We start from the raw sequence: 25177 nt of genomic DNA, 5'->3' as shown, positions 1-25177 counted from the left end.
TTTGAGACTTTCCTTCCTAACTAATGAGCAGAACTTGAGTGCAGCCATTACACCAATAGATAAACAGGGGATTTTTAAAATATCTAACTATGAGCCACTGTGTGGTGAGTCAAGTACATTCATACACATTTAGGATTATCTGTATCTGCCTTTCTTATCTATACTATAAGTCTATAATTCTACTTTAAAGTTTTTGCTGACTAGTCTTTTATTACCTCATTAAGATGGTCAGGGAAAACAAAACTCATTTTCATAAAGGAAGGAGAATTTGTACTTAGCATAATAGCTAAATCCCAGATTAGATTATGCATACTATATCATTCATACAGTTTTCTCTGGGCTGGATATCCTTATTTCAACTGTTGGCCAAGAATGTGTTTTGCCATTGGGTGATGTGCCAGCAGGGGGGTACTTTCCATTAAGCATTATAAAACTATTGAGGATTCATCTGACAGGTGTATGTGAATGTGTGTCAGTCAAGCAGCTGTGGAGCCACAGATGCTTGTGCTGTTTTGTGAAAAATCCAGGCACACTCCTAGATCAAAATATTTCTAGATTGTCACAGCTGGAATTTTGTTAAGGGCAACAAAGTACAAATATATGGGCAGGAAAAGACTGGCATATAGCTCTTGAGGTGCTTGAATATAAAATTTAGAGGTCTTGGAAGAAGCAGAAAATAATAAGGAGAGAGGAAGAAGAAAAATCATAGGTAAGATAGGAATATTGATCAAAAATTGATTTTAAAAAAACTTGGGGGTTTTTTACCCTTCTCTTCATAATCTACCATCATGAAGAGATTTGGTTGATGATACAGTAATATTTAAAGCTGAACTGGTATCTAAAGGTGAACTCGATCAGTTTTGCTGTCTTTTGAAAAGAAATGTTTGAGTATAAATAGAAGTTATGTAAGAAGTTACACACTAGATGCTGAATAAGACTGTGGGACCCTTGCTAAGACATAATCAGATTAATTAATCAGTTTGCTTTAAAAAAAATCATATTCCAGGGTTTTTATGTGTATGTATCTCAGCATGGCTAGAGACATTGTCATTTGAGTACTATTGTCCGTTGTAGAAATGTGACATATTTTCTGATGGCAGACCTTTATATGACAGGGTTTTTGAAAGACCTGGATAGCATCGTCTCAAGATTCAGACTTTGTTCCCCATAAATGGTAGAAGGAATATAAAAGTCTTCAGGCTCAGTTTTTGCTTTTTTCTTTCTTACCAAGGAGATGGAAAGAGCTGTATTTTGGGCCACAGCCTCAGCTACACCATCTTGTTTCCAGGTCCATTGTAAGGGAGAAGGAAAGGCTGGGGGAGACAGGAGAAAGAGATGTGAAAAATGAATAATGTAGGTGTTGGTGCCTTTAACTCTTGATATCTGTACAAGGCCTGCTTCTGTCCTGCCATCTCTTTCTTCTCTCAGTGGGCATACTTGACTCTCAGACACAAGGTGAGAGGCACCTGGGATTCCCCAACCTGCACAATTCCTCTTTTCAGATTCTCAATACAGGGAATTTGTGTCCTGGTCTCAAAAATGATTCTAAACATAAGTGTTCCCAGAAGTCACTTAACCCCAGGGTACATGCAAGAGATTGACAACACTTTTGAGAAGTGTAGCCCTGAATTTGCAACTTCTGTTGATTTTTGTGATCATATAGATAAATAGGGGTCTAAGATGAAGAAGCATCTGTTACTGCTTAATGTGGTGTCTTCTTTGGACACTGGCATTGCATCTGGGAAAATCATTAAGGCAGCAAAATCTAAAATTTGCTGTGGATCCAGCAGGTGGTGTTTTGAGGGTTCAAGGTCTCAGCTACATAGTTGTATGGTGGCTTGTGACTCTAGATTTCAAATTTGTCAAAGAACATACATGTTAAACAGATCCTGTTGCTTAACCCCAAAATGGATGAAGAATAGGTAAACAGTTAAACTCACTTATCTTATGAAATATCCTATATACTTTCTTTGCTCCTGCAGAAGATTTTGATCAAACACTTTTTCATAATGAAAGATTGATGATACTTGTATCTAAAATATGATATTCAGAAGGGGCTGTTCTAAGGCAATCTATTTTCCTAAAGTGCTCCATTGTGTTTGGCCTAAAGCAGATGGGCAGCACCAGAAATCTGCTGCAGATTTCTAGAGAAAATGTAACAATTTAATGTCTTTAAGGGCTGTAACTGTCATTACTTGGGGTTCCTACCTTTGCATCGCTCTACTATGAGCATACTTGTTCAGGAATTAGGAACTCTGGGTTTAGTTATAAAGGTTTAATTATACTTCAGGGTTGTGTTGGGTGGATTCTGCACCTGTGCTTGAGCTGGTTAAACCTTACAGTGAGGCAGTGCCTTAGACAGGCACCTGCACTAGGTGGGCTATATCATGTATGTGTTGGTGCTAGGCACGAATACTCTAATGCAGCTATTGTCTGAAACATCAGTGAAGACAAGGCACCATCCATCTTTAGGTTTCATTAAGCCATGTGGAGGCTTTACTCTCTTCTGTATAGCCAGAAACCAACCACAGTATTCCTAAGAAACAAGATGAAGGTTTGAACCATACTCAGTTTAATGGGAAACTCTACAACTGAGCCATGGCCATGTCTATTAAATATGTACAGAGGAAAGGCTGGTACCAAACATCTCATTATTTTGTAGCTCTACCTATTGTAATTGGTTTTTCTCCCTTTTTGTGCAAGATCCTGTAATAAATTAGTGCCAAATATCAGTTGTAAAATGTTTAATTATTCAGTAGTAAAAGATCAGAGGATTTGCTATAAGTGATACCCTTTTTCTTGTAGGTCTTCATTACTTCAAAAACATTGTGTTAGTAGGATCTCTGCAGGATCGTTATGTTCCTTATCACTCTGCTCGCATTGAGATGTGTAAAACAGCTTTAAAGGATAAACAATCAGGTAATAAATATCCTGCAAAATAAACAAACCACTCAGGTTAAAACCTCACACATATCAATCTCCTCCCATTTAATTTTGGCTGCTTAACTGAGGCACCTCTAATGTGTTTAGAAACTTTGGGCTTACTTTGTAGTAGTAGTAGAGGGAGAAAAATCCATGTAGAGGCTGACTTGCTTTCTGTGTCTGTCCTGTTCTATAACATGCAGATGGAGATGAGACTGAACAGGTTTCTAGCTCACTGACTTTGCTGAAAGTTAGGTGAGATAGACACAGCCCTTGATGCATTATTTCATGAGCAGGGAGGACAAATAATTTTGATTTTTGAGGATATCAAATTGTAGCATCAGGCCCTGTGTTTTATTTAGCTGTGGCTTAATAATAGCACTGAAAAAAACGTAATTTTTCCATAATCAGTTAAAAACCAGTTAAGGTCAGTTGTTGTACTTACTGTTGAGATATCCTAGCACAATTGCATTTTAGTGCTATATATTGACAAATAACTTTTATATGATGTAATAAATTAATACTGATAAGTACATTCTCACTATAAATGTACAAATATTAAAATGCATAGCTTAAAATTATTTTTCCAATATTTCTAGAGGAAAATAAACTTTCTTTATATTCTATCTTAACAGAACCACAGCATAATACATTTCATTACTTCTCTTACTCTGGAATGTGTTTATTCTGAGTTCAAGGTCAAAGAATTGTTTGTTTCTGGCAATTCACACAGTACAACTTTTCTTTTCCTCTACAGGACCAATTTATGCTGAAATGATCCAGAACCTGCTTCTGCCAGTTCTTCAAAACAAGGAATGTAATTTGGTTCGTTATAATGTAATTAATGCATTACCCAATACAGCAGATTCTCTCATAGGGAGAGCTGCACACATTGCTGTTCTTGATTCAGAAATATTTTTAGAAAAATTCTTTCTTGTTGCTGCCCTAAAATATTTTCAGTAGAGAAAAGCATTGTCAGAGACTTGGTTATTACCTCATTAACAGATGAATTCAGATAATGTGTGGTGTTAAAGTATAGCTGCAGCTGTATTTTAAGAGATATTTATACTTTTTATATGGAAGATAATTTATATCATCCACACTTAGGGCTTTTTAACATCAACTTTACTTTCTAGGTAATGTGACTGTGCAATATTTTTTTATTTTGTTCTTTTTACTTTTCTATTACTTTTTCTTAATTTTGGGTACCTAATTATTTGGAGATTAAAGCACAGTGTGTACTTTTGTTTGGTTATTGGCTTTCAGACAACAGAAGTCGATGTTACTTGGCTACATTTTACAAGAGGCTTTAGATGCCAAAAATAAATTGGATTTTAAAATTCTAACAATGTCTTACGTGTTCACTTGTCATATTTTAGCACTGTAGGAAGTTTAACTGGAAATACAATGAGCTGCTAAAATACTGGATATTTGAAAATTACTATATCTGCTACAGCTTAACAGTTTTCTACAAAATCATTACTGTCATTGTTAAAGACGTTATGCCTGTGGGAATATATTTTCTGCTAATGTCAAAAACATGTTAGTTTACATACTCAAATTCTATGACTGGAACTTTTGTTTTCAGAAGCAAATGGCAACTAAGGATTTTTGAATGTTCAATGATAGCTGCCTTCAAATTGGGGTTTTGCAAACTATATTAAGACGGTTCCTTACTCTGTCAGTTCTTCAGATGAACATGGACAATTTTACGTGGACTTCTTTGTATATACTTAAAATAAGTAAATGTTATAAATTTCTGCAATACTTTTATGAATTAAGCAATTTTTAAATATTATTAAAATGTTTTATTGATTATAAAGTATTGTAAATATAAATCAATACATCTTCAAATGAGACTATTGTAAACTTTACCTGTTTAGTGACACAGATAAAATGTTTTTGATATACAGGAATGTTAAAGATCTGACTTTCTACTGGTGCTGAATAGCATTGTTTGGTTTCTTCTTCCTTCCCTTTCCTCTGTTTCAAACAATACTTCACTAAAGCTGGGGGAAAAGAGTTATATGTGCATTCACTAATTGTACACTAATTGTAATGAACATTTTTTGAAAAAATATAAACTTGTTGTATAATGCATGTTTATTTTTAGCAATGTGTTATTGCATCTGGTGTTAATAAAATGAACAAATTACTCTAATGAAAGCAATTAAAGAAACTGAAATGTTCTGCTAATTACCAAAATTCTGGGGAGGCTTTTTGTATATAATTAATAATTTTGTACTTTTGAAATTAATATAGCAATAATAATTGACATTATTATATATAGATGAAATGTCTATAATAATAGATGAAGTGATTTTGCATTTGATATGGAAAGTTGTATAATAGTCTTTATAATATATGGGGGGAGTTTCCTATAACTTACAAGATGCTGAAATGAGTATCTGAACATCTACAGTTCAGCAACATATACACTGCAGAGTATTTTATTAGTTGTGTTAGGCAAGTCCTTACGACAGAAAGGTATCTTTAATACATTCCCACTATAACAATGCCTCTTTTTATTTTTAATTTTGTATTATGATGTTGCTATTAAGCTTTAAATGTTTAAATTATGTTCTGGTATCTCAACTGTCTTTTATTTAACAATATTATTGGATGTGGCTACTGGCTAAACTTTGAATAGCTGTTGAAGGGAACTGAAGTTACAAAATATTCCTTGATTCACAATTAAGACTTTAAACTGTTCTTAGGAAACAAGTATTTAGATGGTTCTGTCACTATTGAAAAATGTCTGTCTTGCTTTCTGTCTCTGGAAATCTGAACATGTAAAACATGCTTTTGTGATTAGAAAAGCAGAAGTATCATGACAGAAATAGCTTTTTCTTTTCTTTTCTTTTCTTTCTTTTCTTTTCTTTTCTTTCTTTTCTTTTCTTTTCTTTTCTTTTCTTTTCTTTTCTTTTTTCTTTTCTTTTCTTTTGTTTTTGTTCTTTTCTTTTCGGGGATGGAGGTGGTAACAGTAGGTCCCATCTATTTAAAGTAGCTTGAATTAGGTTTGTTTTTTGAGGAAAATGGATGGTGCAGGACATCATGTGATATTTACGTGTAAGTATCTCAAGGAACAGGGCAAATTAAGAGAACAGTAAATTCATTCTCTCTTCCTTAATTTTTATTGCCTACTCTATATGTGGTCTGGTAGCCCTCTCAGTACTGTAGCTTTTGTGAGGGCTGTCTGACATCCCAAAGTCCCAAAGGAATGTGCTGTCTGACCGTAGTGAGAGGCGTGATGACCCCAACATGTCCTTGAAGCATAGGAGGTTCATATTTACTTGCAGACTGTATGGTCACTTGCAGTTGCTCTCTGAACAACACATGCAGACTGGGATATTTTGGACAACTGTGCATGTGTTGCATGGCATGTTCCCCCTACTCCTGCAGTTTTCTGCCTTCGCTTTCCTAGACCTAAATACAGACCTGTGTATACATAAGTCAGTGTCATGTGATGCAGTAGAAGCTCTAAAGTGCTGCTACTCACCATTTCACCACTCTTCTGTTTGAATGAGGGCTTCATCTTCCTTTAGTGATAGTGACCTCCTTCATGCAGGTATCCTGCAGCTGCTTCAAAGAGAATTCTGCTGTTTACAGAATGAGAGGTAAGAACTGAGGTCTTAACATTCCTTTAACTGTCAGTCTCTTGTTCCCTGAAGGCAGTAGGCTGGTACTGTTATTTTAAAAAGCTCTCAGTGATACAATTTGGAGATGACTGCATAAAATGACATAGTGTCTGAACCTGTTTCCATGTTGTGTATATAAATTAATTCCTTGGGTTGTGTTTGAATCCTTGATACAAACTAAACTTTCTGTTACTGTAAATCTACTACTTTGCTATGTAACTACTGTTACATTGCTACTACTTTGGAAAAAGAGTTCATGTTATACTGGAGATCACCAGGATTTGCAGCAGAGCCAAGAGATTTGACATTGATGGAAAACTTATTCTGTAACCACAAAACAACCTTGTTTCCAAGCTGGTTTTATTTGCTTAGCCCTGACCAGGTGTGGTGTTCAGATAACCAAGGTTCTTGACATGGTCTCAGAGGCAGAGGAGGCATTTAGGCAATATCAGTACACTGGCTTCCCAGGTGCTTTCCCAGTAGTCTCCAAGACCAGTACATCTGGCTCATCTGAACTGACCTGCTGCAAGCTTTGTGCTAGCTGTAAGTCTTTTATTCCCCATTTTTTATAACAGCAAAGCTAAACACAATATTGTTTGTGTCATCTTGCAAAGGAAGCTGCAGTGCAAGAGATAAATGATCAGTAAACAGAGGAAGGAAAACAAGAAAACAGTCCATTTAATCACAAAGTAGAAAATTCCTGTGGTGTATGCTACAGTTGTTTTTACCAATGTTAAGATTTATTACCTCCTTAGCCAAAGATCTAGAAATGAATAATTCAGGAGTTACAAGTGAATTTTTACAGCAATACAATAAAGATGAGAAATATGTTTTGAAGACAGTTCATTTTTAGGTGAATAAACAGTACCTCAAAAATCTTTCTTTGCTATTTCATTCTTACCACTTGAAATTTGACATGTATGCTTGTACATATGATGTATGCATACATATTGTGTTAAGTGGTTTAGGAGCAGAGGTTACTATTACTTGGTGTCTACAGGCAGCTTGTTAAGCTTTTTTAATGGAAGGATGTCATGTTTTTATTGTACTGAAGACATAAATAAAAAGTTCCTGACCTTTGACAAGACCTGTTTAGGTTTTCTCCTTGCTGCTTTCAGGCAGAGCATTTTTTTCTGCATTCCCCCTTATTCTCTCTGATCTAGATGCCCAGCATCTTGCTGTTAAATTAAAGAGTTTCCATTATTTTCAGTCTCTAATGTCTAATTAACCATGTTATAAAAGGCTGATTGAGAAAATGTCACTCGTAAGGCAGTCAGTTAAATTTAATTACTTTCAGTGTGTAGGCATTGCCAGATGTAGCTCAAATAAACTCCAGGAAATGCTGCTGCTCTTTAATTTACCAAGACTTACTTTCTTAAAGCTTTCAGATGTGAACAAAAAATGCTGGTTTAGATTCAGATCTCCAAGTTATCTTCTTCAGGTTAGTATCTGTGTACAGTGAATTCTGTTTTATCTAAGAACAAGGTTAGCTGGATAAGTTTAAAGAGTGACAAAAAGCAAAAGTTGCCATATTCAAAGCATTAACTGTACTTAATTAACTGGAGCGCCACTCCATGAACACGCTACTTATCCCAGGGTTAGGTTTGTACGGAGCTTTAAAAGCAACTTCACTGCTTAAACTCGGAAACTGGAAAGATGCCGTCTGAAAGCACAAACACTGTCTGTGTATCACTATGGTGTTAGCCGAAGTTCCTTCATGTCCTTGGCAGCCTTTGTGTATTATTTGAACAATGTACAATTTTTATTATTAAAAAAACAAACAAACCACAAAAAAAACCCTAGCTGGACTGCACTACACATTGAGGGGAAAACGCGTTCTTGCAGCGCTAAACTCTTCACTGCACTGAAGAAAGAAGGCGTCTTTGCTCCACGTTTCGCTAGGAGTGAAGAGTTACGGCGTATTTCTCGAGCACCTCTGTGAGCCCGTAGCTGCTTTCATCGGGACCGTGGCTCCCCAGGCGCCGTTGGCCTCTGTTTACCGGAGCCGGGGAGCAGCGCAGGGGCACGGGGGGATTGTGAGGCCGCTGGATCCACCCTGCTCCGGGCCGCGTTCGCCGCCTGCCCCAGCCTGGAGCCGCTGCCGCCGCCTGGGGCGCCTGCGCGGCGGCGCTGCCCGCCCCGCACGGCTCCGTCCCGGCCATGGCTCTGCGGCTGCTGCGCGGCGCGCCCGGGGCAGCGAGTAAGAAGCGGGCGGAGGGCGGGAGGGCCCGGGTTGTGCCGCGAAGGGGCTCGCGGCCCCCCTGCCCTTCCTCCCGCAGGAACTGACGAGCGAGGGGACGGGGCGGGCGCCGCCCGGGGCTGCTGGCGCCGGGGGGACTGGAGAGCGCCCAAGATGGCGGCGGGTGAGGAGTGTGAGGCGCCCGCCCCAGCCTGCGGGCCGTGGGCTTTCACAGCTCTCCGCGCTCCTTCCGTGGCCCTACAGGTTCCCTGCTCTTAACCCCTTCCCTCCCTTCGCCCCCGCCCTTTCGATATTAATATTATCGCCTGTACTGCAAACCTACTGCTATCGAGCAAATCTCTTATTACGGAGGTTTTCTTGCCCTGCCGTTGCTTCATGGTTCTTAATGGCAGTAAAATGTTAAACAGTGGTGTAACTTTTGGAGAATAGCTGGAGGAAACCGTGCTGTGGACCTGGAAGTTACTGGTCCGTTCTCTTCACCTCAGGAAATTCGGGTGTTTTGTTTATAGGGAAGTAAGGCAGACTGGATAACGGAGCCTGTCCCACAGGCCTCAGTTGGGCTGTGTGTTGGGTGCTTCCCTCCCGTCAAAAGCTGAGGTTCTGTGATGCTGTTGATACAATACACTAAAACAAGCCAGTACGCTGTGTGTTAATGGAAGAGCTGTTAAAAATTGTTGGTAGATGGTTGTACTCTGTTTGGCTCTCAGGTTCATGGCAAGATGTGGCTGATGCTCTAATCCTCTGAGCATCCCGATGTGTGCCTAAATCCCACTGCATGGATGGCCTTGTCAGGATAAATCACATGCTGTGGGCCACTTCAAAAGATGGAATATTGCAGTGCAGTGACTTTAAAGACTTGGGACTTTCAACTTCAAGTTTAGTTATATAATTAATAAATGGGAGGGCTTTGTAAAAGAAGAGGGAATCAAAGGTCAGTTTGTACAATGTGTTTTACTAATGTTGATAGTTCATCTCATCTTTTTCAGAGATGTTTCATGTTGAACTTTTGTCAATTCTGTCAAGAGGAGTGCATTTTGGTCAAGAATATCAAGTAAATCTATCAAGGAAAATGGGTTTCGCCCCTTTTCTAGTGACCAAGATAATCAATTTCATACTGGTACCTTAATCTGATTTTTATTTTAATTTGGACTAGAATACCAGCTATAATTTAAGTTTTGAGCTAGCTTTTCTATTCTAGTTTACTGAAGAATGACAAGAAGCTTGGCAGGAGTAGAAAGACCCAATGTTTGCAACAGATTGGATCCTTTACTGTTGATAGTTTGTTACGCCATGCTTTACTCCTTTGGGGCATTGGCAGCAGTTGGCAGACATAATACAGTTTGTGTGGCTGTAGGGTTTGATATTAGAGATGTGGTATTTTAAAATGAATGAATATGCTGATTCTGGGTGTGAGTTGTTAGTTGGTGTATATTAAGGTGAGTCAAACTGACAGGGCTTGACAAGGCTTCCCGATTCAATCTCCTTAGGAAAGTAGAATAATAGTTCTTTCAGGTACTTTGCACCCAGCTGGTACAGGGAGGATTTCTGTTGCAATCTTGCTTCTTAGGAAATGTCAGAACTGCTTCAGGCACCTGTCTACAGCCAAAATATTTTTAGTGGATAGTTTGTGCTCACTGTAGACATTTGGCTTTTTTAACCAAAATTTTAGTAGGACTTTAAAGGAAAAAGAGTTAATGCTTTTAATGAAAGCATTTGCTTGCAGTTACATAATTGAACTTAAGTTTTACCTGCTTTTGACTACCAACTGAATTATTTTACCATCCTGAGGGAAACCCAGCTATCTTCTGCCGACATTCTGGAAAACCTGTTACTAAGGGAACGTTTTATTTTTTAAGCTTTCCTTTGGGAAAGCAGAAGCTTTTTCTGACTAAAAAGCTGGTGGAAATGAGCCAAGACATGGAAATCAGCAGGTTTCTTGGAGGAGGTTAGGATTTCTCCTGGAAAACAGACTGTACTGGTCTGTGCAAGCATAATTACTGTTTAAGAGTCTAAAATACAAGAAAGTAACAGCAAAGTTAAGTTCAAGCAGTTTAAAATACACTGTTAATGTGAACTGAGTTATACAACTAACACAATTTTGCCTACATATGTTTCTAGGGCCAAAAATAATTATCTGTGCTGATTTCTTAGGTGTTCATGAGTCGAATGTTAAATAATTTTTAGAGTTTGTTTTCCTGCCTTCCTCTCCCTCATCCCTGAAGTAGGGTTTTTTTTCAGAGGTGCTCTGGATAGTCACAGCATTACTCAGTGTTAAACTCCCACATTTATTTATGCTACACGTGTCTGTTTGCTTGATAGAGTCCTCACTTCTTTGCCACTCGCGAAGCAGCTCCAGCTCTAAGCCAGGAGGAAGATCTGAACCTGCTAAGCAGCCACTAAAGAAACCAAAGTTACCAGTAGGGCGGTTTGATGAACCAGAAGAGTCCAGTATGGAGAAGGAGCCCCTGGAAAGTAAGTAATGTTTTACAAAATTGGAAGCTGTGTTTTAAAGGCAAGACTGCAAGGTGCTGATGTCAGTTTAAGAAGGTGACAGGCATTCAGCACTCTTTAGAATCATTTTCTAAGCTTACTGGTTTTGAAAAAAAATATCAGAGAGGCAGGGCAATGGGCACAAGTTGCAGCAAATGGTATAGCAGGGGAGAAGAAGCTTCAGAACAACTGTGGTCAAACATTGTAGCAAGTCACACAGAGAACCTGGGCTTCCTCTGCTCTTGAAGATAAGTAAATTTGCCTGGGCATCCTGACTTAGTACCAGCCCTGCCTTTAGCAGGGGTACCTTCCACTAGAACAGAGCCCAGTCCAGCCTGGCCTTGAACATTGCCAGGGTATCCACAGTCTCTCTGAACAACTTGTTCCAGTGCCTCACCATCCTCACAGTAAAGAATTTCTTCCTAATAGCTAATCTAAACCTACCCTCTTTTATTTTAAAACCAATCTCCTTCATCCTGTCACTACATGCCCTTGTTAAAAGTCCCTCTCCAGCTTTTTTACAGGCCCTCTTCAGGTACTGGAAGGCTTCTAAAAGGTCTTCCCAGAGCCTTCTCTTCTGCAGGCTTAAGAACCCCAATTCTCTCAGTCTTCTCTCAGTCTGTCTTAATAGGAGAGGTGCACCAGTGCTGTGATTGTTTTGGTGGCCTTCTCTGGACTTGTTCCAACAGGTCCACCTCTTTTTTTGGGAGCTCCACAGCTGGGAATGCCACAGCTGAACACAGTACTCTGGGTGGGGTTTTGTTTTGTTTTGTTTTGTTTTGTTTTTTAACAAGTATTTATGATACACGAACTTTTAAAGAGGCAATGCAAAGAATAACTTATAACTATTTGCAGCAAATTAAACACAAGTTCCTTCTGCCCAACATCTTCATGAATTAAGCATTAACAAGTTGATGAAATATTTTTTTCTCATTCTTCTATATACAGAATATATTCTGCCTTAGCATGTAAACAGGAAGCCAAGTCTGAAAGCACTAACATCCTGGGGAAAAGAAATGCAGACTGATCTATAGTCTCCAAAAGAAAGGCAGCAGAGTGCCCATTGGAAGCAGAATTTCCTTCATCTGTAGACAGTACTTCATGAAATCCTTCAAACACATTAACATGCCCTTCTGTACAGTGCTTGTAATTGCTTCAGTTCTTGGGATGTAGCCTTGGATAAACTTGGATAAAGTCATTTTCCAGAACTGGGTGTGATACTGTCTCATGAGAGCATTGCCACTCACATACAGAAAATTAAAAAGTAGCATAGCTGTGATATCTGTCAGGGGCTCCGTATTCAACACCCAAGCAAGCCGGTGCCTTGCATAGTTAAGTCCATGAGGATGTGCCCCTTCCTTAATTCCATAAGGCCACCAGAGTTGAATGATAGCAGCATAAAGACTAATTATTCCTTGCATTCATTTAAGAAACTGATTGTGTTCTTCCACCTTAGAATCCTTAATTTCATATCTAAAAGCCTCAGGTACTCTTTAACAAAAGTCCCCTCTTTTCATACAGGCTAAAATGGCACTTTTTGTGCAGCAGAGCTAGGAAAAGGTCTCCAACTCCAGAGTGTATTACCTTGAGGCCACCACAGCCATTGGGAAAGCTGCATCATGGTGAAAAGTTACTTCTGCTTCTCCTTCTTTCATAAATTTCTCTGCAAGTTTGTAATTGTATTGTTGTATGATTCTTGTATTATAGAATCATCTCCACACAATTTCAGATTGTGGCTCACTTGAGAACTAACTCACAATTGGAGTTACTGTGTAAACAGCTGTTTAATTCTCATCTTTTTATTCCCAGGAAAATTAATGCTATCACTGCTTCATTTAAAACATGCATAATCAATATATTTTGTTACTTGCTTAGGTATTCCAGGTTTGGAGGAAGACTCAAGGTCTCTTTAGTGGCACCTGTATTTTTTAGTTTGCAAACTGCCTTTTGTATTATTAGGAAAATCTAAGAGTTGAAGCTGGATTTAGAATTTCCACTGCTCTGTAGCTGTCGTGGAGAAATCTTTTGAGCATCTGCATCCACTGTCAGCACATGAGTAGTGCTTTGATATTGGGATGATGACATGTACAAAATAATATCAGGTGCATTTGCACCCTTTGTACTGCCAGAGGTGCTCAGATACTGACATTTCTTTTCCTGGTCGGCATAAGTTATGAAATAGGTATCCCAGTATGTCATCCTGTAGAGCCTGTAGCTGTATGAGTTTCCTCCATCACTTTTCTTCTTGTCTGCTGTCCAGAATTTCTGTTGTTGTCTTTTCTCATTTTCAGCCCTGCACCTTTTTACCTGTGTTGCCCACCAGGGCTGTGTTAGGGATATGACTGAGGGAGCCCCACATTAGGTGTCTATATGGGAAGCTCGGGAGAATCAGTGTGGCAAGGGGCATGTGGGGTACTGTGAGTTTTTGGGAGCCCTGCAGTCTAGTGTAGGATGAGACTCAGCCCAGGATGGTGCTGTGCTACAAGCACTTCATGGCCTGAGTTAACTATTCTTAGGAGATGGCCCTGAGTAAAGGTGCACTGAGTAGTGTAAGAATGTTGGCTGAGGTACAGAAAGCTCTGTGGTGTTTAAGAAAATAGCATGAGCTGGCAGGGTGCTTCTCTTTTGTAGCAGGGTAGGGAGTTGGATGAAAAGCTGGACATGATCTGGCAGTGTGTGACTGCAGCCCTGAAAACCAAATCCTGGACTGCATCAAAAGTAGCGGGGCCAGCAGATCAGGGGAAGTGATTCTCCCCCTCTGCCCTCATGAGACCCTACCTGAAGTGCTGCATCCAGTGTAGAGTCCTCAGCACAAGAAAGGCATGGACCTGTTTGAATGGGTCCAGAGGAGGGACATAAAGGTGATCAAAGGACTAGAGCATCTCCTACAGGACAGACTGAGAGAGCTGGGGTTGCTCAGCCTGAAGAAGAGAAGGCTTTGGGAAGATCTGATTGTGGCCTTCTGATGTCTAAAGGGGGTTCAGTACCTTAAGGGGGTTTATAAAATGTAGGGAAGGAGTTTTCATACTAGCAGATGGTGACAGGACAAGAGGCAGTGGTTCTAAACTGAAGGAAGGCAGGTCTGGATTAGATGTTAGAAGAAACTCTTTACTCAAGGGTGGTGAAGCATTAGAACAGGCTGCCCAGTGAACCTCTGGATGCCCCATTCCTGCAAGTGTTCAAGGTTAGGTTGGATGGGTCAACCATCCAACCTGGATGTTTTAAGTACGAGACTAACAGAATCTTGACTAAAATTCAAGCTAAAATTAAAACAGAGTACTTAAAAATAGAGAGGTAAACAGCAAGTGACACCTGGGGTTTTAGATTTCGTGAACATAAATACAGTGTACCTGAATGATGCAAGTTCTGACTTGAGAGGCTGTGGTCCTTTAATGCCTCTGAACATTCAGTTGCTTCTTTATTTGCATAATAAATAATATAATATATCTATATTTGTATATATATAATATAACATAATATATATGATCTCAAAAACTGAAATTAATTTTGTAGGGCTCTGGAAAATGTTTAGCTCAAGGTTGCCTTTCAAAAGAAAAAAGAATTGATTTTGCCTTTGAAAATGAAACTAAAAGGAAAACATCATAAAGGATAGCATCTTTATATTTGTCAACATTATAGAAATTTTAATGAACTTTCCCTGTTATTTTAGAATTCCCTGATGGAATCAATCCTACTACAAAAGAGAGGGGTGGACCCAGAGGCCCTGAACCTACACGTTTTGGAGACTGGGAAAGAAAAGGACGTTGTATAGATTTCTAATATTTAAATAACTGTATTGCCAATAAAATATTTCTAGTTGCTGAAAAATATAATGTACAGAAAAGATCTCACCTGGATTTGTCGTGGAGCTTCTGTCATGCCACCACATTCTGTCATGTGATGAATTTTCTTAATAATGCAATGTAATTAAACACAGTGCTGCAGCTCAGATTATGGAGCTGTTAGTGGCTCAATATCTGCCTGATCTTTAATACTATTTACACTGTGCAAGTATAAGTGCAAGTATAGTGGTATGAAATTGGTAGTCAGGAGCTTATTGAGATGTACAAGGGCTTGTATTTCCTCATGAATGTAAAGATTTATGTGGTGTTGTAAAAGTTTGCATTTCATGAACCTGGAGACCATTAATCAAAGGTAGAACCAACTCTGAGGAGATTAGTAGGTCACTGATTTCACACAGTGGTTACCTGGTAAGTAAGTGGTTCGCCTTTACTGAAGAACCTTCCCTCTGTCTCTAATGCAGTGGATTGGGTGTTTTTTCCTGGTTGTAGGGAAGGGATAGTCTTGTCTCTGAGGACTGTAAGTAGTACAATGGAAATGGAGACATATTTTGGAGAGGGTCAGCTCTTGATTGCAAGTAGTGTAGAGGTGCTCTATTTGCAATTCTAGAACACTGTCCTTTATCACCTGTCTTCTTCATGCTACCTGCATTATCTTTTCTTTTGTGGAGGTGCCCTTTTGCACATGGGCTAAATGCTGGTTGGGAAAAATACAGCCTTACTATCTGAAACCTTATGGTCAAAGGGGACAAATTCCATTTGGTGATCTAATATTGCAGGTCTTAAAACTAAGTTAATCTGGCATCAAACTAAATATCTTTCAGTCAGACTGCGCTTGGTTCTTCATTCAAGAATTTGCCTAGTTGTAAGTACTGTAGTAGAGTAGTAGTATTGTGCAAATCTACCACTTGTGTGGGTACTTACTAATGAGAGTAAGTTGTCATTGAAATATGAACGTGTGCTCTATTTCTGTGCAAGTTCTTTTTGATATTCTGAACAAATGGATCTTCTCTAGTCACAGAATCAGAGAAAGGTGTGGGCTTTGCCCAGCTTTGTCTTTGCATGGTTTAACTAGAGCATTAAAGTGTGCTGGTATTGTCACAAATCTGAGCAGCCTCCCCTAAACTCACTTGACTGGCAGCCAGCGGGGAGCTCCTTGTTGAAATTTGACAGTTTGTGTATCCAGTGTGTACGTTAGAAACATAGTCTTGCTGTAGTTGTGAGTTTGGATGTTTGTCTCACTGAGATGGTTCCCTACAAAAATACTGAAACTGTTCAGTTATAGGTTTATCAACCAAATACCTCACTGACAAGAAAAATGAGATTAACAAAAACCTGTTTCTCATAAAAGGTGTTAATTAGTGGTAATTAGATTTTGAACCTTTAAATTCTGCAGCATGGCTTGGATATTGGAAAATTGGTTTGTATTTATATCTGATTCATTCTAGTTTCCCTTCTGTATAGTGACAGATCTTCTCAAAATCTGTTGACATTTTCAGTTACCTAAAGATAGGCTGGGTCAGCTGTCTTTAATTTGTTAATTATTTCTAGTAATGTTTTGCCTTTTCAGTTGCTGGTGTGTTGGAAAATACTTTCTCACACCATACACCACCTTTTCAAATAGGAAGTGGAAATTTTAGTTGGAAGCTTCTGATGCCTTTTCTGCATCATTATTAATAGGCTTAACATCTTAGTTCACAAAGAAGCGGTAAAAAAATTGCAATTTTTTAATTTTTAAATTCTAAATCTTCTCCATGGATTGTTGCATTACTTCATTATCTTCTCTTACCAGCTTTTACCCTTCCCAGCACACACTCCATGAATGTTTACCTAGTTGCACTTCTTGGCATTCCTGATTTTCAAATCTAATTATTTTCCTCAATGCCAACTGCAGGTGCCTTCCTCCCTGGATGCAGACTTACACTGTTTTGATTTAGCATATGAAGAACTGGTCTCACTTTTCCATCATTTTCCTTACATTTCAGTTGCTTATCTTCAGTCTCCCTCAGCTTTGGGATTAAGGGCTGACCTGAGTACTGTCCAGGCCCCTGCTTGTCTTCTTTCATGCAGGTAATGACTGCTGCTGTCAGAGCCACAGGCAGGCAGCCTTCCTGTCAGAGCTCAGGCACATCCTAGACACTCCATGCCAGTATCCATGAAGTACCTGCATTCTGAAAATAATTCTGAGAGCACTAGCATCTGTACCAATAGGACAGAGTGTCTCATAAAGGCAGGGATTTTGCTTTCCTTCAAAAAACAGAATCACAGAATAATTTATAGAAATTGTTGAATTTATATAGAGTTATTTCATAGACCTCTATTTCATACAGGTCTATTTCGTAGACCTAAGATCATAGACCTATTTCATAGACCTGACCTAAGATCATCAAGTCCAACCATTGCCAAGTCTGCCACTAAATCATGTTCTTGAGTGCCACATCTACACATCTTTTAAATACCTCCAGGGATGGTGACTCAACCACTTTCCTGGGCAGTCAGTTTTAAGCTTGACAGCCCTTTCGTTGAAGAATTTTTTCCTAAAATAAACAGGCTGTTGTTAACCCATGTTATAAATAGCTGAAAAGGATTTGGTGCATGGAAAATAGATGATACCACTTCAGTCTTGAGCAACTTCAAGCCTTTATTACCACGTCCCAGGCTGGTGCCAGTAACCAAGTACTTGCTTAACTTGTTTATGGAATGTGTCAAGAAGACATAGGAATCTGAACATATAAGCAAAATAATATGTAAGAGCCAAAGAGTGAATGCCAAGGGGCCCTCTTACATTGTCTGGCAATCTGGCATTTACCAAAAAGAGGAGCCCTGGGCTCCAGCAACAGTTAAGCACAAAATCCTATGGTGCTGCAAAATCTCTTGTGGTACCTGTCAAAAGTGATCAGGGATTGAATGTAACAAATGATACAATGATATTCTAGGATATAAACGATCATTTCCCTTTGTTTTCTTGCAGTGCCAGCAGTTAGGAAAGCAGCACTTAAGCACTTTTTTGGACCTGTCTTCCTGCTCTTCCCAGATAATTACTATTAGCAATTCACTGGAATTTAGCATTAGGGTAAGAAAATGGCTTGGGGCATTAGCTATTAGATCAGCCATAGGTATGCTTTTATCATAAATACTGATTGATTTTTTTTTTTTTAGCTCTTTTTGTTAATATAAAGAGTGAAGAGCAGCAGGGGCTATATCCTAACATTTCCTGTTAACTTTCTGTGAGACAAAGGAAAATTGTTCTGTGTGTGTAAGCAAATTCTTGCAGTACTGCAGGATGCTAGCTGCTCTGTTTCGTTTTCTTTAATAAAAATCTGTACGTTGTATTTCTGCAGTAGGTTTTCTCTTTTAAACTTGTTTCTGCTACTTGACATAGATGCATTTGGTACATTATTAAAATTATGAAGCCTTTATTGTTTGAAGGAATTGCACCATAATTACTTTATTTCAAAATACATGAACTTTCAATTTACAGTTCAAGAAAATATTTGCTATATATTGCCCTGTTTAGAAAGTATGTATTTCAGTGTTGATTTTATTAAATTGAAACACAGGATACATAATAAAATCACAGTAAAATTACCTGTGATGGTAGCATATGTTTGTAAAGCACCATAGAATGTTGTTATAAATCTTTACTACATTTTCAGTTGACTGCAATAAATGATGACAAATTCCAGTGGTCTGTAGTGACAGATAAATTTAAATGCCTTTTTATGACCCTTATTTTGGTATTCTTATTGAAAAAGCACCACACCATTTTGTTCTGAAGTGTCAGGAAAGGATGATAACTGCATTCATTTTTCAGAGAAGCAGTTTTAGCAGTTCTGTGTCTTTGTAATTGTTCGTGAGTATCAAAGTATAACATGGTATCAAATATATCAGAACAGAAGGAAATGGTTTGAAATGTGTTTCCATGTGCTGATGGAGATCAAAACCATGCACATCTGTGGTCACTTTCTTGCTTTTGTAAAATACAATATAAAATACCTTTGCTTAGCTGGTGGTCAGTGTTTCATATCAGACCAGGTGAGATGTGCAGGCTATATTCTAATGTGGGTATGGCTGTGCTCCCTCTTCCAGCTCCAAAACTGCTGCTTGTTTAGGGGTTGTCACGTGTAATCTTCTAAAACACTTTTGTTGCAGAAAGGGTGTCCCAGTAGAAGTTGAATCTTAGTTACAAAATGGCAAATCCTGAGAAAAGAGCTCTGTTTAAAAGGAGCGTCTGAGGGGCGGAACTAACCAAGTCTTGTTTCCTATGAATGTCTGACACCCCCTGCAGATCGAGCATCTTCACGTTCCTGTGTTGATTGATGTTATTTACAGTAGGCCAGGTGCATCTTTCTGCACATCTTTTCCCCCTGAGAGGAGTTATTTGGACCTCTTTCCCAGCCACTGATTTCCACAGAGCTTTCAAGAGCTTAATTCTCTTAATGTCTCTCCTTGACACCTTTTCGGAATAGGTTGGAGTTACTGACTTTTGAAGTGTGGGGGCAGTGCAGATATTGGCCTCCCATCCCTTGGAAACCAAGCTGCTGAATTACTTTGACCATATGTATTTTCTTCAAAAATACTCAGCATCTCTCTGCATTTTTTTGCTGTGAGAATGAAATTTTTTCCCCTCAAATAGCATCAGAAGTGCCAATTAAAGCTTGCAGCAGGAAAGTCTTTGACATGCATTTTCGAGGCATTAAATCTCCCAGTCAGCTACAGCCTTGTGCCTTTAAAAAAATCACATATCTTAATGTTGCCATTTTTAGGGTGAAAGTGTTCAAAGAAGCTTTTTAAGGTCCTTAATACAGTGATTTATATTAAAGCTGACACCCGTGGCCTATCAAAACACAGCTGTAATTCTCAAATGTTAGCCCCTGACAAAAGTCAAGTGAGCTATGCAGCGGTGGTCAGGTTAATTCTAGAAGCCAGATATTGAACTATAACTTACACTCTCATAACTGATTGTTTTAAACTCCAGTGACTTATGTAGCCATCTGTGCTTCCCTCCTAGTTGTAGTTCAGGGAGATGCCTCTAACAGGTAGTCTTGTCTCAGTATGGGGAGAGTTTGTTATTACAGGTGGTGAATGGGGGTGTTTTGAGGGTATCCTCCCTAATGACTTTAAAGGCTGCCTAAACAGCTGCCCTAAGCAAGATGAATTAGGTGTCAGTACCCTGGTGGTGACCAGGGAAGCCAGGGTGTCCATGGTGAACATGAGTGTGAACTACTCACTTCCTCAGAGGGGGGGGGGGGGGGGGGGGGGCTGCAGTGAGGCAACAGGACCTGCAGTGCTTTTGCTGCCTGCACCCTTCCCAAACACTGGTGGCAGTGAAGGGGATGTCCAGGGCCAGCTCTTAGACACCTTGTAAAAGGGAGTTACATTGTCTTAAAAGGAGAGGGAAAAGGCTGAAGCTAGTTCTTTAAATTCCTTCTGCCTATCCACCTCCCAAGCAAATGCCTACAGCATGGTACAGCCAGGAGGGTAACACTGAATAAAATTATACTCAGGTGACAACAAGAATCTCAAACCTACAAATTAGCTGGGATGTTTTCCCTAATAAGAGTGAAGTGCGTCCACCTAACAACTAAGGAGTCTTAGCTGACGTGCTGCTGAGAGGGACTTACCACCAAAATAAAACTGGCAGACTAGGAAAAAGTCATATATTTGCTCAGCAAACCTTTAGTCTGTGTGACTTCCTTGTGAGAGGCTAAAGAACAAAGGACGGTGTGTTTCCAGCTACCATTTGAAAGCTGGGGAAAATTTCACTGTGTCTTAAAAGACAGACAAGCAAGTATTGCTTAGCTTAGGGAGTATCCTGCTTTTGGTTTACATTTTACCCCAGAGTTTTCACTTACACATTCTGCAGTGTGTATGTGTGATCTTGAGACAGATTTTTTCCCAGATGATATTCTTTAGACAGGACTGCAGTAGCCATTTGGTCTGGCAGACATATTGTTTCATTCTCCCTGCTTTTTTATTCAGCCTGATAATGACAGCTACAGCTCTCTTATCATTAAATTGCATATTATTTAATTTCACTTTTACTTTTTGCCATCCTTGAAGTGTTTTTTTTGATAGGTTGTACTCTTTGTTTCTCTGTAGTAGTAATAAGGCACATCATAGCATTAATCACAAAATGCAGGTGTTTCTTTTTCTGCTTCCTTTCATTGAAGGAAATCTTTTGATAATATGGGGGATTTTTGTATGTGAAGATCTTACCTACAGTCAAGAAAGATAACTGGAACTTCTCCAGTTGCATTTGACTCAAGTTTCAAATTTAAGTTAAATATTCTGTCAAAATCTAGCTTTTGCAGGAAGTCAAAGATGCAGAGGGAGAAAGATGTCTCTAAGAAGTAGCATCAGTCTCCCTGAAAGTTTTAAACTTTCAGGAGTTTAAACCCAAACTCATTTCAAGGTCTCCTCTGTGAAAGTCACTTAGCTGTCAGGTTACATTATTCAGCTTTTTTCAGAGCACATGGCTGTGGTCCAGTCTGTCCAGTCAGGACATTCTGGTATATCAGGACAGTCCCTAAACAAGCTTTTATGGTTTCAAGTCTTAGTTTGCACAGAGAAATACCATGCTAAAGTAGTACACATCTGACTGGTAGGTACATTGTAGGCTCACCTGTGAATGACTGCAGGCATCAATACCATCTCTGAAATGGCAGAGAGATTTGAGTAAAAGGGCTCAGAGAGCCAGGTGGTTACCTTCTGGTCCTATTGTCATCTCAATTTTGAAGATAAAATGGGATTTATCCCTCCTTAAGAACAGAAATCTCAGAAAGGTGTCTGTACCTGCCACTGTTTCAGGAGATGTGCTGCATCCTCTCGTCCCTGCGCTCAGGAAGACCTCTGATGGGAGAGCAACTGTCAGAGAGAGGCTGAATGACACTGAACAGGTGCAGGAGGCAGCAAATGTGCATTTGGGCAGCTGACCACCAGATGGTCCTTCCTATAAAACTGTTTGTAGAGAACTGTGGATAATACTGGGTCTATCACAGCGGCCTGCTGGGCTCCACAAACCCTGTGTGAAGGTAAAAAACAGAATGCTCACTGCAGGATTTGTGCAGCTACTGTGGTGCTTTGAAGGAAGCCAGAAAGCAAAACAGCGCAGGTATGCAAGGAAAGAGTAAGTATTTTCATTTTGCCATATTATTGAAATAAGGATGGCTGGAGAATGAGGTGACCAGTACTGTGCTGTGTTATGGAGGGGAGAGGAGGGGAGGAAGAGGCAGGAGTAGGCTTCTCTACATGAGCTGCACCAAGCCTGGGCTTAAACTGGATCCTGGTCTCTGTTTCTGGAGTCTTTCCTTCCATCCATCTATGTCAAGGTCACTGTAACATCTAACTGATCTTTTATTACAGCCTTTTCTTTGTTGCATCAAGTCCTGCAGTGCTGGTCTGGCTAGGATTCCTGCATTTCAGAAAACCCCATCTGACCAAGGAAAGCCCTCAGCATGTCCATCAGCAGGGCCCTCCTTATGTACCTCCTTTAGCCCAAAATGTTTTGAACCCTTGAATTGGCAGCTTGTGGACATAGGTGAATACTTGTCCCTCACTAAGAAGAATGTCCCTGACATGCAGTGCTGCTGCATACCTTTAATGTCTGGTCATCAGCAGAAAATGGAAAACTTATTTATTTTATACCATAATAGAAATTTCAATTCCTAGCTCTTTTTTTGTGTTCTTCCATCTCTGCTTTGACATGATTCTAAGATTTTTTCCTGTCACAGAAGTGTGTTTTTTCTTTCAGTTTATGGTAACAAAAAAAATGGTTATGTCCTTTTGGATTGTGTTGAAATGGAACTGATGACAGGGCAGGATTTATGATGGTGCTGGCATTAGTTTAGACCATAGTGGCACTGGGAAACATGGTGTTGATTTGTTATCTCTGAGCAAAGGAAAGAACAATTCCTTCTGGCCTTTAGGACAGAACTAATGTATTATGGAGCTTGCTTCATCATCTCGTGATTGCTGGGTGAGAAATTTTAAGGTGGGGATCAGAAAATTGGCAAGAAATCCCTTTAACATTTTGAGCTGCCTCATTTGTAGGAAATTCTCCTCCAGCCTAATTTGGGAATAGCAGCCCAAATTTCACTTTGTTCTCCGCAGAACCCTTTCTATCTGCAGTACTTCAACAGCCAGACACATATTTATAAAAATTCAGGAGTGGTCTGGATGTCACAGTGTTCTGGATATACAACAAACATTTCCTTAAGCCTGTGTCTTGCCCATTTTTAGTTTTGTTTTTTATAAGTTAGGCTGTCTCCAAGGAAGTTGCCTCCTCAGAAGCAGTTTTAGCATGAATATGCTGCTTTTCTAAACTCGAGGACAAGAAACCTGGATTTACTGTAGATTCTGGGAGGTGTTCAGCGTGCTGGAGACTGACTACTGATGCCTTGGTAATTTGTTGGCACTGATTGGCATGCAGGGCTTTCCCTAGTCCATGAGCAGAACACACTGTAGTGCTTCCCTGGTGGCACACAGGAAGAGCAAGTTCTGTGGGAAGGCAGTCAGTCCCTGTGGGCAGTAAGGCATGGACAGTGTGACCCAGCATGTAGCTGTCACAGACCCCTCTCACACACCCTGTACCCTGCATCCAGTCACAAACTGGGGTTCTCCTCTCTGCTCAATAGATGTGTGTTTTTCCTCTCCATGGACGGAAACTGCCTCCCACACAGAGCTGAAAATTAAAATTGTAACTGTTTCTAGAACATGAATATCTACATACATTTGCATATCCTTATTCACACAGATATATGTATATGTACACACACACCCTTAATACAGAATCATTTGCCAATTTCATCCCTGTGTGGGAGGTTGGCATTTTATGAAACCATTTCACAATGCATCAAATCTTCATAGATAACAATTACAATGAAGTGGTTTTTTATGTAGTAAAAGTGCAGCTAATACAGCTCCAGTTTCTTCAGGAGTTTATAAATATCCTATAGAATTTTGAAAACTGAAAAAGTTACAGCCAGATCAAGACTGGTTTAAAAGGTAAATATTAATGTGTGTTCTCCTCTTCTGAAAAGTTGTTTAGCAAATATCTATTTTTGTGGCTAATAAAAAGGAATACACCAAACTGTAAAAGAACTGATTGCTAGAACTATGGCCAAAATCCAGCTAGGCCAGCGTCCTTCATCTGACAAAGACTTTGGTAGAAGTCCTCTCATAAAAGACATTGTGGAACATCAGTGGGACAATTGTTTGTTTCAATTTTCTGTTATCTCTTACCATGGTCTGACAATTAAGCTTTTAAGTCAATGTAGTTTTTCAATACAATTCTCTTTCAGACCCTATGTTCTTGAGCAGTTCTACATCTTGTACACAAAATATATTGTCTAGAGACAAGACTAGACAATAGGCATAAATTAACTTTGGAAATCATTTAAGGATCATTTGATCAGCTGCTCCTTTGAAACTTTTTATAATGGTTGTTTTAATGCTGTAATTAGTCAAGAGGACCTGTAGTGTTTCTAAGTGGGAAAATAGAGTCAATAAAAATATAAAAATCATTAAAGAAAGTAATTTAGAGAGTAAATTTAAGGTAGTAGAGACCTGAACAGCTGTACATTTCTAATGATTTTAATGTATGTGAGACTGAATCCAGTGTGAATAAAGATGTATTTTTTCCTCACTGCAAATATTCAGTTGAAGCCACAAGAAGGCATGTTGGGTATTTCTCATTTGTAATAACAACATCATTATGCTCTTAGAGTAGTGGGAGAAGAAAACTTGAAATGCTGCCAGATGCAGTTATGTTTCACAGTGGAGAAATCTCTCTATCAGTCTTTTGCTTAGTTCTGTTTTCAAAATTTATACTCAGAAGTGAATCCTTGCATTTGCCTGTTCAATTTTATGACTCTTCATCTGAAATTCTAATATGATCAGTATGTAATTTCTGTGATCTGTATCCTGCCTTCTAATTGCATGTGCCAAGACAGCAGGATGGAGGACTGTGACATTCTTGGTTTCTCCTCAGGTATGCACAATTTGCTGTATCCCTGTCATTAAAAACCAATTCCTAGCCAACTATAGCTCATATTTCTTACTCTTCTTAACCAGTTGAGGCTTGTGCAGCTTCTGTACCTCAGAGTGTTTGCTCTACTACTTGTATT

General features: G+C 39.2%; 2 protein-coding genes across 6 annotated transcripts in view; both read left to right on the top strand.

The window, feature by feature from the left end:
* Positions 1-5022, top strand: part of FAM135A (family with sequence similarity 135 member A) — a 79744-nt gene extending 74722 nt beyond the window's left edge. For both annotated transcript variants that reach the window (XM_053938414.1, XM_053938415.1), the window contains 2 exons: positions 2806-2919; positions 3680-5022. In XM_053938414.1, coding sequence (XP_053794389.1) covers positions 2806-2919; positions 3680-3885 — 320 coding nt within the window. In that variant the 3' untranslated portion in view covers positions 3886-5022. The remainder of the gene's footprint in view (positions 1-2805; positions 2920-3679) is intronic.
* A 1237-nt stretch (positions 5023-6259) lies between these two features.
* SDHAF4 (succinate dehydrogenase complex assembly factor 4) lies at positions 6260-18735 on the top strand. Of its 4 annotated transcripts, XM_053938613.1 has the most exons (5): positions 6587-8760; positions 11080-11232; positions 14921-15461; positions 18022-18123; positions 18210-18735. In XM_053938613.1, exons 1-3 carry the CDS (start codon positions 8721-8723, stop codon positions 15028-15030), a joined length of 303 nt encoding a protein of 100 aa, XP_053794588.1. In that variant the 5' UTR covers positions 6587-8720; the 3' UTR covers positions 15031-15461; positions 18022-18123; positions 18210-18735. The 4 variants fall into 4 exon arrangements, with proteins under 4 accessions (XP_053794590.1, XP_053794588.1, XP_053794587.1 ...); XM_053938612.1 differs by having other exon boundaries at positions 18022-18735; XM_053938614.1 differs by lacking the exon at positions 6587-8760 and adding an exon at positions 8787-8923 and having other exon boundaries at positions 18022-18735.
* The last annotated feature ends 6442 nt before the right edge of the window (positions 18736-25177 follow it).

The sequence above is a fragment of the Vidua chalybeata genome, chromosome 3 (genome assembly GCF_026979565.1).
Source record: "Vidua chalybeata isolate OUT-0048 chromosome 3, bVidCha1 merged haplotype, whole genome shotgun sequence".
Lineage (NCBI taxonomy): Eukaryota > Metazoa > Chordata > Aves > Passeriformes > Viduidae > Vidua > Vidua chalybeata.
Note: the sequence above shows the minus strand (reverse complement) of the source record. Positions and strands in the feature narration are given on the sequence as shown.

What these genes read in the sequence shown, in the direction of transcription:
- SDHAF4 (XM_053938613.1), top strand. Translation starts at nt 8,721, where the DNA reads ATGGCTCTGCGGCTGCTGCGCGGCGCGCCCGGGGCAGCGA. An exon ending in CGGCGCGCCCGGGGCAGCGA is followed by an intron (nt 8,761 to 11,079) that starts GTAAGAAGCGGG and finishes TTTGCTTGATAG; the next exon opens with AGTCCTCACTTCTTTGCCAC. An exon ending in GGAGAAGGAGCCCCTGGAAA is followed by an intron (nt 11,233 to 14,920) that starts GTAAGTAATGTT and finishes CTGTTATTTTAG; the next exon opens with AATTCCCTGATGGAATCAAT.